This window comes from Cheilinus undulatus, linkage group 24 (genome assembly GCF_018320785.1).
Source record: "Cheilinus undulatus linkage group 24, ASM1832078v1, whole genome shotgun sequence".
In the NCBI taxonomy this organism is placed as follows: Eukaryota; Metazoa; Chordata; class Actinopteri; order Labriformes; family Labridae; genus Cheilinus; species Cheilinus undulatus.
Genome location: NC_054888.1, coordinates 6,267,264 through 6,280,338, shown reverse-complemented (window position 1 = coordinate 6,280,338; position 13,075 = coordinate 6,267,264). Strand labels below are relative to the sequence as shown.

The 13,075-nt window shown below is 38.1% G+C and overlaps 1 protein-coding gene across 1 annotated transcript in view; it reads right to left on the bottom strand.

The window, feature by feature from the left end:
• Positions 1-12,624, bottom strand: part of scn1lab (sodium channel, voltage-gated, type I like, alpha b) — a 61,783-nt gene extending 49,159 nt beyond the window's left edge. Inside the window, exons 1-2 of the mRNA XM_041781717.1 lie at positions 12,555-12,624; positions 1,654-1,973 (exon numbers count right to left, since the gene is read on the bottom strand). Coding sequence (XP_041637651.1) covers positions 1,654-1,920 — 267 coding nt within the window. The 5' untranslated portion in view covers positions 1,921-1,973; positions 12,555-12,624. The remainder of the gene's footprint in view (positions 1-1,653; positions 1,974-12,554) is intronic.
• Positions 12,625-13,075: the final 451 nt, after the last annotated feature.

Here is a 13,075-nt window from a genome sequence, read left to right as displayed (position 1 = left end):
AAATAATCAACTTCAGAGATTTACTATTGTTTTTTTAGAGATTCAGTGGTGTTATTTTACTTCTAGGCAGAGCTAAGCTAGCTGCTTCCCCTACTCATATGTTGCATCTGAAACCATATACTTTCACACTATTCATACCAAATGTGACATCAAATCAAGTGTGAAGTGAAAATGCATTTTAGGGTTGAGTCTCTTTGGGTAATTTAAAATAGGATAAGGAAACAGATAACAGTTTAATTTTCATTTCTTAATTTTGTTAAAACAACAAAAAAAAAAGACTTCCTTTCCCTGTGCTTCTTTGTTATTTCTCTATTTGTGCCACTACTTAAAGCGGCTCCTGTCTGCAGAGACACAGAGGTACACATCACAGGCTCTCTGTCTCTCTTTGTCTCCTTTATGAGCTATTCAGGCTGCAACCACCATGATCTGGGCAGTTTGACACAGTATGATATGACCACAGAACAGCCTGCCCTTGGTTGACAGCCCTTCTCAAAGCATTCTGGGAAAACATGGTAGTTAGCATAGCAGCTAATGTAAAAAATGATCTAAAATGGACAAAAAGACATTCAGTGTCAATTTAATCTTAAAACAGTAAGAGGCTTTGATTCATGGTTAAAAAGTTATTAAACTTTTAATAATGTTAGTTGTCACTTGAAATAGGCTTTGTGACAGCGCCAAGCTAGGAAGGTTGATTTTCTTTTAAACATTCTTTATTTTGAAACAAAGAACCCCCTTGTTTTCGAATTTCTAGGATCTCTTTCTTTACCTTTGATTTCAAATACCAAAAGAGACATGGACCATTGTGGTTCTCAGACTATCTAATACTAGAGCTAGTTGGCTAGCTAGCAAAAAGTTTAAAATGTTGTCAAATAACACTCTAATAATGAGCTGGCTTAAAAATGAACGGATGTTAATTGTTGTTGTTGTTGAAGTCCTATCTGGAGTGACTATCACATTAGCTTCTTGCTAGCTTAGCCATCATTCAGACTGGAAAAATGTGGCCAATGCTAAAAGCTAACAGTCAGGTTAATACAAAGTATGCAGTTTATTAATATGTGGTTTTGTTGAAACAGCATCTTTTTGCAAACCTAGGCTAAGCTACACCTTTCATGTTTCAAAAGTTTGCTGATAACACTGTGCTATAAACTCAAAATCAAAGTTTCTTTTTTTATGTACAGACGTCAACAAATTAATAACTCAAGACCAGACCTCTTGATCCAAGTCTGAATGTTAAGCTAAGCTAACTTGGCTGGTCAGCTGAGTTTCAAATTTTGCACACAGAAATAAGTTTGTGGTGTTTCCGTTTTCTTAAACCTTCGTCAAGATAGTTAAAAAATGCATGCATGGACAAATGCCAAAATATTCCTTTAAAATTGAAGAAATGGATCTGGTAAAATAGTCTTTGGGTACAAAAAATAGCAGTATTTTGATACTAACAGAACATTTCTCAAAGGTACGTTTGTCTACAGATGACTTTAAAATTCTTGTAAGAATATTAAAAAGTTTGGTTTATATATCTAACAATACACACCACTAAACAGTTTCATTTTCATTTAAAGCCAGCACCCTTTTCAAAGAAAGGGTACGTAATCATTTGTAACCCCCTTTAAAGCAAAACTTGGACTTGAATTTGTTGTCAATTCTGAGACAGACCTTCTGATTGCTGTAGTAGGGGTCCAGGTCCTCCAGAGGAGTGGACACCAGGCAGGGAGGGATGTCCCCGTAGATGAAGGGGAGAGATTTCCCCGCCTCCAGGTCGCTGTTGGGCTTGGGCCCATTCTCGTCGTCGCTGTCGCTGCGGCGCTCCACCCGCGGTCTCCGGGCCTCCTCCTCGGCGATGCGCCTCTCGATGGCGGCCAGCGACTCGGGGACGAAGGGGCGGAAGCTGTCAGGTCCGGGCGGTACAAGCAGCTGTGCCATCTTGTCATCCTGCTCCTTCAGAGGGCAGCGAGGGTCTCAGCTGGGGCAGGGAGCTGCAACAGGAAGAAGAAGGCAAAGGAAGAGGTCAAGGATCACAGCAAGACCTCTACAATGACCGTACATTTTACATGTGAGTCGTCTGAAAAATGATACTGCTGAGTTGTAGATTTGTCTAAATCTCGCCACAGCTGTACTGTGGATCGTTGTTTGAACCAAATCAAAAATAGTACCCTTGTCCAGCTCTGTTTGTGGGTTTTAAGGACAAAATCTCAGACTTTTGCCTCTACTTTTATGCAGATGATGCGGTTCTGTTTGTTTCCACATTCAGGGAGACCAGCAGGAACTAGTGCAGTTTGAAGCAGAGTGGAAACCTTGATTCTCTGCCAGGAACACTGGATTTCTTCCTCTGGCTGGAAGGAAGGTCTTTGCACCAGGTAAAGGAGCTCAAATATCTCGGGGTCTTATTCAGAAGTGAAGGTAGAGTGGACAAGAGATTTGCAAGCAGATTATTGTGGCAAAGAGGGAGCTCAGCCAGAACGCAAAGCTTCAGATTCACCAGTTGATCTACGTTCAAACTATAGTCACAAGCTTTGATCACAGATGCAGGTAGTTGACATGAGATTCCTCAGGAGGATGGCCCAACCTCAGAGTGGAGCCACTGCTCGTTCCCATCAGCAGGAGCCGGTTGCTGGGGTTCCGGCATCTAATCAGAATTCCTCAACATCATCTCTGTGGAGGTCTTCCAGGCAAGTCCAACTTGGGGAGAACTTTGGGCACACCCAGAACTCACTGGAAGGATTCCATATCCCATATGGCCTGGGAATGCTGAGGAATCCCTCAGGAGGAGCTGGAAAATGTTGCTGGGAAAGGGGAAGTCTAGGCTAACACGACCTGACACAAGATAAGTGGAATGACATGAATGGATGGATGGGCTCAACAATGGGTGGCTTCTACTTCTGTTGCTGTGGTATTGAAATGGAAAGTCCTGGGGACTCAATTCACTTCGGGGCTCAAATTTCAACATTGTTGCACTTTCATGTAGTTTGGGTTCAATCGCACAGTACTTTGTGAAAAGTAAAAAAGAACTTTACATTAGACGAATGACTCAAATGAGAACGAGGTACCGACATGTTTTTGAACACATTAAATCATGTATGTAAATCGTGACGATTTATACCACTTCCTGCCTTTGGCTTACAAATTGGTCTGTTTTGCTTTTGCAAACGGGCCGCACCAGGGTTTGTTTGGAGCGAACAAATACTGCCATTTTTAAGCAGACCAGAGTCCACTTGTTTGGTTGGCACCAGAGTTCGAATGAGCTTTCTCACCACGCTAAATGAACCAGACTATCTAGGGAACAGACCAAACAGCTCTGATGTGAATGCAACCTTAGTGACATCAATGCTAACGGAGGCTAAGTGCTAGAAGTTGTTGCTCTCTAATCTAAAGACCCTAGCAGGACATGTGGGTACTGACTATTCAGTTCTCCTGTGGTGGAGTAAAGACAAGTATTGATACTGTTTGACTTTCACTTGCATCATGTTTTGTTTAAAATCTGGTGTCCTGAAAAGCTTATGTCTACTTTCAGATATTCTATAGAATTATACGCAGTTTCCAGATTTGAAATGTTAAATGGTTGTCAGACGTCTCAACAAAATTAGACCACAATGCTCAGTTTTGGGGGGGGAAATGTAACAACTGGGGGCTCCTCCGGGATCACTGGAGAACAGGCGATTAGTGGTTCCTGTCTGCTGCATCTCCAGTTGAAATAATGAGTTTGACCACTTTCAGAAAGCTAAACTCTAAAAAGGAATTCTACCTCATTTCTAGCTATAGTTTCCTAGTGGATTCACACGTGACTGTGAGAAGAAACTGATTTCCCCTCCTTAAAACCTCCTTAAAACCTTAATACTGTATTTCAGGATTCTGAATGCGACCTTGACAGCTCCTGAAAACCTTCTAAAATGAATAAAGCGATTTGTTCTCAGAAAATTAGACACTAAGCAAGCTCTGTGGCTGGAAAGCTATGGTATGACACAAGGGCACAACTATTGGCAACAGCTAGCCACAAGTGTCAATTATTTATCACCCACCAGAAAAATCATTTCCTGCCCATTAATTAAGCCTTAAAGCACCAATTTGTTGTGTAATTTTCTAATGTTTCCACTTACATAGAGAAGGCTGGATGATTAAATGACCAGGTTTTTGTCTTGCTTTGTTTAATTTCAGCTGTTACAGATTATATTTTTGTGAGACAACTGTCTGATTCGAAGCCATGATTGTGTCTGCTGCCTTTACATTCATCTCTTGACATTCATTTCAGTTCAGAGTGTCCTAGAGTGCTGCATGGACCAGCAAAGCCAGCCTGCTGATGTGACTTTTACATAAAAGTGACTCATCACGACACTTGTTCAGACATGTGAAATTGCCATTTACATAAAGTGGCTAAAAAGACATCTGAAATGCGTAGATGGCCTTCATATTTTAACAATAACCATTTATTGGATTATGATGGAAAATTTACCTTATTAGACAAGCATTAGGGAGGTAGTATAGAAAACTAAATTACAAGTTTTATAACCAATTAGAAAGGCATGCCAGAAGGCATTTTAATATTTAAGTACAGATTGTTCCATGTCTCACCAGCCAGTGTGTAAAATCTTTTAAAGCACCGATCATCAACTGGCGGCCCAGTGGCCTCCTGTCCAGCCCCCGAAAGATCATTAATTTCAGAAAAGGAGGACAAGAAAACGTTGTGGTTTTAAGAGTATTCTTTGGCTTTAAATGTCTGCAGCTTTTAAATCCATCCCACAAACAATTAATGTTGGAATAGTTTTATATTTGATCTGTTTTTACTGAAATTTACTGTCATAATTAGTAGATATTTTAAAAAAAAGGTTAAGGTTGGCAGAAGTGCTGCAAAAATGACCAGATAAAGTGGTGGAAAGGAGTTAGAGAGTAGCAAAAGTGGGTGATAAGTGGCAAAATGGTTTGTGGAGTGACATAAAGGGACAATTATTGGGGGAAAAAAGTAATGAAAAGGGGTTAAAAAGTGGCAAAAATGGATAAAAGAGTGGCACAAAGAGGAAAACATGCAGGAACAGTGGTTTAAATGGGTAAGAAAATGGCAAAAATTGGGGTAAAGAGGCAAAAAGTGTCATAAATTGGTTTTAAAGTTGCAAAAATTGTTTTTAAAGTTGTAAAAAATGTTGAAAAAATGTAATGAAGGGGATAAAACATGCAGGAAAAGTGATTCAAAAGGGGTTGAAATATTGCAAAATTGGGTTAAAGAGGCAAAAAGGGGTTATAAAGTGTCAAAAATGAGTTAATACTAGTACTAAATCACAACTGTGGAGGGCCCATTCTCTGGGACTTTCAGGAGCCCAGCCAGTTCTGTTGTCAGGCCTGTCTCCTTGAGGCCTGCTGCATTATAGATATCAGGGATAGATCTCACTGATAATGACTAAAAATGTCCCCAGTTTTGAAAGAAAATACAAATACTACTACAATAATATTTCAATTAGGCCAAAATATTTCTTCAGTTTTTGTGTATTTGAAAGTCTGGCCCCCAGAGTTCCTGTCATGACAAAATCTGGCCCTTGTGCAAAAGTACTTGCTCTAAAGGGAGGTCACAGGTATGGCATGGTCGCCGAAGAGGAATAATAAAAAAAAGGGTCAGATGGTGGTGACGCACATTTGGCTGATTCACAGAGGCACAGAAATAGCCAGCATTGACCATAAATGACAGCATGGGACAAAGACAAGCACAAGACTGTCTAACCTCATCACATTTTCCATATGTCACTCTGTCTGAACCTTTTACTGCGATTGCTTCATGCACCAAGTGGAAGCACTTTATTTTTACTGCAGTTAATTAGAATAAAGCCTCAAATTGGTAAAATATGAACTGTGCCACTACAGCTCTGAGTAATTATTGATTTTGTCTTCTGCATCACTCAGCTCCAGCTCTTTCTAAACCGTCCCGCTCCCTTAGGAAATCACACAAACAAGGCCTTCCCAAGTAAAAACCCCAGTGAACCATTATCACAACTGTCGCCCCACTTGTGGAGTTTGTCCCTAATGAGACTCCATACAGGCTTAGTAAACAGGAGAATCCCTCTCTGGTAGACAAAGGGCAGTACCAGCACAGTCTGCGAAGTTTATTTTTTCTATTCTAAAGAGCAAGAGCTGAGTATGTTTTGACATTTAACCTGCATATGAGTGGGAAGCAAAGAGAAGTCTAGACAGCAGGATCATTTCACATGCACAGGAATGCTAAGTGACCAAAAAAAGACCACTTTGGTCCATATACGTGCAACTGAATCAGAGCTGAGCTGCTTTCATTTTACATCTGAGTCATAAAAAGGTCAACTGTCCATGGAGCCGATATTCTGGAAAATCAATTTCAGGTGAGACATTTTCAATGGAAAAATAAACAAAGCAGAGAGATAAAAGCCAGTTATCACACATTGAATCCTGACTAAGCATGTGGAATTTCTCATTTTGAATTGCTTTAATTTGAAATATGTAAATATTCCACTGCAGTTCTAATCCATATTATGGCAAGAACTACTCAGCAAAGTAAAGAGAGAAGAAAGACGAAAGAAATTGATTTTGGACAAGTGGAAACCTGTACTGTATCTGAGGTTTTTGGTGCCACCTGTCACATCTTTGTGAGATGCAGAAAAGGTGAGCGGGAGGAGCTGGGACAGTGTTCGGGTGCTTTGCTGGTGACACTGTTGGTTGATTTATTCCATATTCCAGGCACAATCAACCAGCATGGCTACCACAGCATTCTGCAGGGACATGCCACCCCATCTGGTTTCCACTTAGTGGGACAATCTTTTTTTTTTTAACAGGACAGTGACCCAAAACACATCTCCAAACGGGTAAGGGCTATTTGATCAAGACAGGGAGTGATGGGGTGCTGCATCAGATGACCTGGCCTCCACAAACACCAGACCTAAACCCAGCTGAGATGGTTTGGGATCAGTTGGACCCCAAAGTGAAGGCAAAGCAGCCAACATGTGCTCAGCAGCTCTGGGAGCTCCTTCAGGACTGTTGGAAAACCAATCCAGGCGACTGCCTCATGAGTCTGACGGAGAGAATGACAGAAGTGAGCCAAGCTGTCATCAGAACAAAAGGTGGATACTTTGAAGAATCTAAACTATAAAACATATTCTGTTTTTTAGCACGCTTTTGTTTATTACATAATTCCATATGTGTTCTTTCATAGTTTTGATCTGGTCTTTGACACTGATCTACAACATAGAAAATAATAAAAAATAGAGAAAAATCTTTGGATAACAAGGTGTGCCCAAACTTTTGACTTTCGTAGGATTTCTTAAACTAAAAGAAATTTCAACAGGAAAAATAGCAAATTTCTGTTTTTTCTTCTCGATTTATGACTTTGAAAAAACAGAAATTTCCTATTTTTTCCTGTAGATTAATGATGTTTTAAACTCAAACATGTCCCTTCTTTTCCCAGTAAATGTATGACTTTTTAAACATTTCTATTCCATGTTTAATTATAAACGTATGACTTCACAAACTCAAAAATTTCAAATTGTTCTTCTTCTCATTCAGTTTTAATTTTTCTACATTGGACGTTTCGTCTTTTGCATTTTTATGACCCTTTAAACCCAAAAATGTCACTTTTTGCCCCCAATAAATGTATGACTTTTTAAAATTGTCAATTCCTAGTAAATTATAAATTAATAAGTTCATAAACTCAACAATTCCAAAAAAAAACATCTTTTTTTTTTTGTATATTTATGACATTTTAAAGCCAAAAACGTCACACTTTCTCCCATAAATGTATGACTTTTCAAACTTACCTACTCCATGTTTTTATTAGAAATTTATGTCATTTTAAACCCAAAAATTCCAAAGTTTTATTTTCTCATTATTTTTTTTTTAAACATTGGAAATTTTCTTTTTTTCTTTTTTTTATGCATATTATGCCATTTTAAACCCAAAATGTCAAATTTTCCCCATAAATGTATGACTTTTTAAACTTTCTTTTTCATGTTTTTATTATAAATTTATTACTTCATAAACTCAAAATATCCAAAATTTTTCTCATTAGGTTTTGATTTTTTTGACACTGGAATTTTCCTTTTTTTTCTTTCTTTTTTCTTTTTTTTTTTTTTTTGCATATTTATGAAATTTTAAACCCAAAAATTTTACTTTTTTATCCGATAAATGTATGACTTTTTAACCTTATCAATTCAAACTAAATTATAAATTTATAACTTAATAAACTCAAAAATTTCCAGACTTTATCTTATAACTGGTGTGACCTTTTAAAACTCTTAAATTTTCAGTTTATTCTCATAAATTTGTAATTATTTTTAGGTAATAATAACTGAAATAAATAGTATCTGTTAAGTAGCATTCACTCATTATATACTTTAAGTCAGATTAAGTCAGTTTAACTTGGGCATGGTACATGTGTTTGCATGTCATGTTTACTTTTTAAGTTTAACTGCACCATTCATAAAAATCCAGTTTAAATCCATCCATTCATAATAGCGCTTAATACCACAGCTATCTGCCCCTAGCTTTCCAATTTAATAGTAGTTCAAGAAGTCTTTTGTACTATATTCTGTCTTGAATAATAAAAACCATAAAGTGCTGAGTTAAAGACCTCGTCACTTCAAAATGTAATGTTTTTATCCAGCTATTTTGCATGAAAAATCCTTGAAAATATCAAAAAACTTGACCACTTTAAAAAGCACTTTTCACAAATCTACAAATGTGTTTCAAGGCTGAATATACTCAATGAAAAATTCAATTTAATCATTTCTCAATAGAGAAACTGAGAAAAACAAAAGCTGAATGGCTCGTTAGCCTTGGTTAGCCAGCATCCATTAATACCAGAGTGGAGGCTTATTAGAAAACCACAGTAGCCAGCAATGATGTGCTTCTAAGAATTCACCGGGCATAAACTGGGAATTAATTGCAGCCTCTCCCATAGGGGCATCTCATACAACACATCTGCTCGTGTCCCAAAGACAGCCCCGGGTCCCAGTGTTGTGACATGCGGTCTGACAGCTGGTCTGGCACGAGCTGCTGGGCAGCAGTAGTGGTGGTGTGTGTGTGTGGGGGGTTGTTGTGAGTCCTGATGGACCACTGTAGGACCAACATCCACACCCACCTCTGAGCCCAGCTATCACAGGGGGGTCAGGGGTCATCCCTGGAGTCAGATATAACAAGACAGACTGAAAACATGCAGGGACGGCAGAGACTTCTGTTTTTATGTGTGCTGGCACTGGAAGGAATCGTGATGTCCAAGATTCAGGAGCGATCTTGTTAACACATGGACAGCTGTTTCAAAGTTTAATTGGATATTCCAAGGGGTATTTATGAAAGCCTGACTAACTTATCAATAAGATATGGTCTGCAGATACAAGTCTTTCATAGATGCATTAGAATTAAAGTAATGGTTGTAGACTGAACTGTATGTATCATCTACTTGCTGTAAACCTCAGCCTATATGTCTGTAAACATCAGACATATATAGACTATATCAGACTATATATGTCAGTCTATCTTAGCTGTAAATTAACATATATCTGCTGCAATTATTAACCTAAATCTGCCATAGATATCAGCCAATATCAGCTTAAAATATTTGCCTTATATTAGCTGTAAACATTTGCCCATATCGGCTGCAGATATTGGCCTTTAAAAGCTGCAAATATCAGCCTGTATCAGCTGTATATCAACAAATATCCACTGTAAATATCAGCATATTTGCTGTAAATGTTGGGCTGTATCAGCTGTATATTGCTGTTTAAATCAGCTGTCAATTTCATCCTAAATCTGCTGTAGATGTCAGCCTATATCGGGTGTTTTATCTGCCAATATTGGCTATAAATATTAGTCTATATAAAGTGCAATATTGGCGCCTCGTCAGCTGTAATTATCAGCCTACATAAGCTGTAGATATCAGCCTAAAATGGCTGTAATTACCAGTCTTTGTCAGCTGAAATATTAGACAATGTCAACTGTAAATATCTGCCTATGGCGACTGCAGATATTGGCCTTTATAAATTGTAGAAAGCAACCTATAATGGCTGCAAATATCAGCCTGTATCAGCTTTAGATATCAGCTAATATCAGCTGTGAATATCTGACTATATGTGCTGTAGATATTGGCCTGTATCAGCAGTATCTGCCTCAATCAGCAGTCAATATCAGTATATATATGCTGCATTTAGTCCTAAATCTGTGTAGATCTCAGCTTATACAGGATCTTCATATCTAGCTGTACATATTGGCCTAAATCAGGTGCAAATATTGTCTTTTTTCAGCTGCAATCATCAGCCTGTATCAGCTATAAATATCAGCCTGAATCGGCTGCAGATATTGGGCTATATAAGCTGTAGATATCAGGCAATATCCACTGTAAATATCTGCCTGTATCAGCTGTAAATTTCATCTCTAACCTGCTGTAGATGTCAGCCCACACTTCAAGTTTATATCTGACAATATCTGACTGCAAACATCAGCCTTTATCAGCTGCAAATATTAGTATAAATCATCTGTAAATATCAGATGTATCACCTATTAACATCAGCTGATATCAGATGCAATTATCTGCCTGTATTACCTGTAAATTTTAGCCTTCATCAGCTGTAAATATAGGCCTATGTCATCAAAAATCACCTATATTTACAGATTACTTTGTGGAATGAAAGGCACCAGATTTTTTATTATTATTATTTGTCATTCTTAAAAGTTTAGTTTGTTTTTAAGGAATCAAGATTAAGGTCTTAACTGAATGTAATGCATTTTTTAAATAAGCTTTAATATAAGCTTGAAATGACTTTAATGTGATGTGCATTCAAATGCAAATTGCATTAAAGCATTTAATTTTTTCATTTCCCTAATACGATCGACTCATCTGTTTTTAAAATATGTTTACCAGTGGCATAAATGTTTTTAAGATTAGCTCCAATTTGAGCTCAAAAGTCACAGTCATCATGGGTTATCTGTTAAAGCCTGACTGATATATCAGTAAGCTAGTTTAATCAACAGGTATGAGTCTATTCCAGATATATTAGAATTAGAATTTATGATTTTAAAAACCTTTGACATGACCACTAAACTTAAAACATTATTCCCCTTATTGATTTTCCACTCTCAAAATCTTTATCAGTGGTTCTCAAATGGTGGGTCGGGACTCAAAGGTGGGTCTTGAAGCTCTTTCAAATGGGCTGCGAATGTTTGCCAGGGGGAAAAAACTCTATCTGCACACAGTAATTTAATGCATGTTGGGTTTTTTAAAGTTTTTTTCTATGATTACAAGTAAAATTTTGTATTTCTCTCAAGATTTTACCTATTTATCTCCCTTTTGTTTCCTTACATGCTATCTCAGGAAAATGGAGTAAAATAAGATGTCATATGCAAATCCTTCTGCGATGATGTGCTTTTCTAACATTTTTATTTCCCGTCTCTTTGTTCATAAGTTTTTCTATTAAGGGTGTAAACATGAACATTTATGGAGTGTTCTTTTGTCTTCTTTTGGTGTAATGGTAGCCAAGAATACTGATTAACCAACATTCATGAAATAAATGGAGATTTTTTTTTTTATTTGGGCCATGATTTCTCTTAAGGAGGATGTGTTGGGTCCCGATGTCAGTTGAGAACTACTAATCTATATCACTAATAGTCTATAAACAAACATATTAAGCAGAACCTAATATCTTTTCTTTGGCTTTGTTACTAAAGGGATCAAAAGCCATTGACGATTAAAGAAAGAATATGCCTAATCCTCATTGTAAAGTGCAAAACAAGTTACAATGCTACTTGTTTCAGTGTTGATGTTTTTTAGTTAAAAATGCCTTCTTTATTTTAGTGGTTGCTCTCCACAGGAAGCATAAAAGAGCATTACAACAAAAAAAGGCCCCAACTTCAGGGGAATACAGCTGCCATCAACTGTTTTCAATTACCCTGGGTCAATAAGAATTGGCAAATCTGTCTTTTATAGGGTACTTGTCATGTCTGTATCACCACAGCGATAAAGCCTCCTTTAAGTGCCCTTGAGTTAAACACTTGCTCTATTTTTCCATGCACAGATGTTTCGCTGTCCATGGTGCTAAAGAGGGAGCAGCTGCCCGGGAGAACAAACAAACAAGTGGAAACCTGCCTCATTGTGTGACACATTCTGTGAAAACATCAAAATACAGTTTCTCTAGAGTAGACATTTGCTCTCTGCTCCTCTAATAAACCGTCATTTTATCTGAATGACTAAAATGTCAGCTGACGTGGTGTCAAAAGGCGCAGCTGTCCATGGTACTGAAATGAAGACAGCACTAAAAACAAGGGGGAAATGGAAAACTGCTCACACACGGGTCAATTTTAATCAATTTAACTCCAAATAACAAATATAAGTAAATGTGACGTTTTTGTAATGAGTGTGTGGCGATATCTAAGCACTTTAGGGACGTTTAACATCGCCTACCTGTTACAGGCTAAAGGTAGCAGACATTTCTTTGGTACACTATGTTATATTTAAGACTATTGTTTTCCTCATAGCAACACACTGACGTCAAAGTATGAGTTAAATTAGCTTTAAAGGCTTATTAGAAACAATAAGTAAGGAGAGGGCGCGTGACAGACGATACCTTAATTGTCGTGGTTTTCAAAACGAGCCGAGGGGGCCGCAGCAGCTGTCGCCATGTTGATGATGTCTCCTCGTTATTTCCACGACTCCAAAAAACGACACTTTTTCTTTTAAAAAGGGGTGAAAGCTTGATGGATAAGCCGCTGCCATACTGGCTCCCCCACCTTCCCCCTTTAAGAAACGCCACCAGCGACACGGCGACACCCAAGCAGGACAGAAATAACGAGAAAGGCGAAGGCACCGGTGAGAGAGCGACCGAGGTTGACGCTCTTCAGCGGCGGCAGCCACCCATCAACATCCCCTGGAGACCAGAGCTGACCAAACTAGGGTTCGGGGGCCAAGTGGGGTCCCTTAACTGTGGTAGAAAAAACTCCAAGCAAAAAAGCAGCACCATAATTCGACCAATATCGTTCTTTCTATTTCTATTAAACTTGTTTACTCCAAACTTCCATGCCCTCCATAGCCTACAAAAGAACAGAACTCTAATGCTGGATCCAGAGCCTTATAAATATGTCAAAAGTG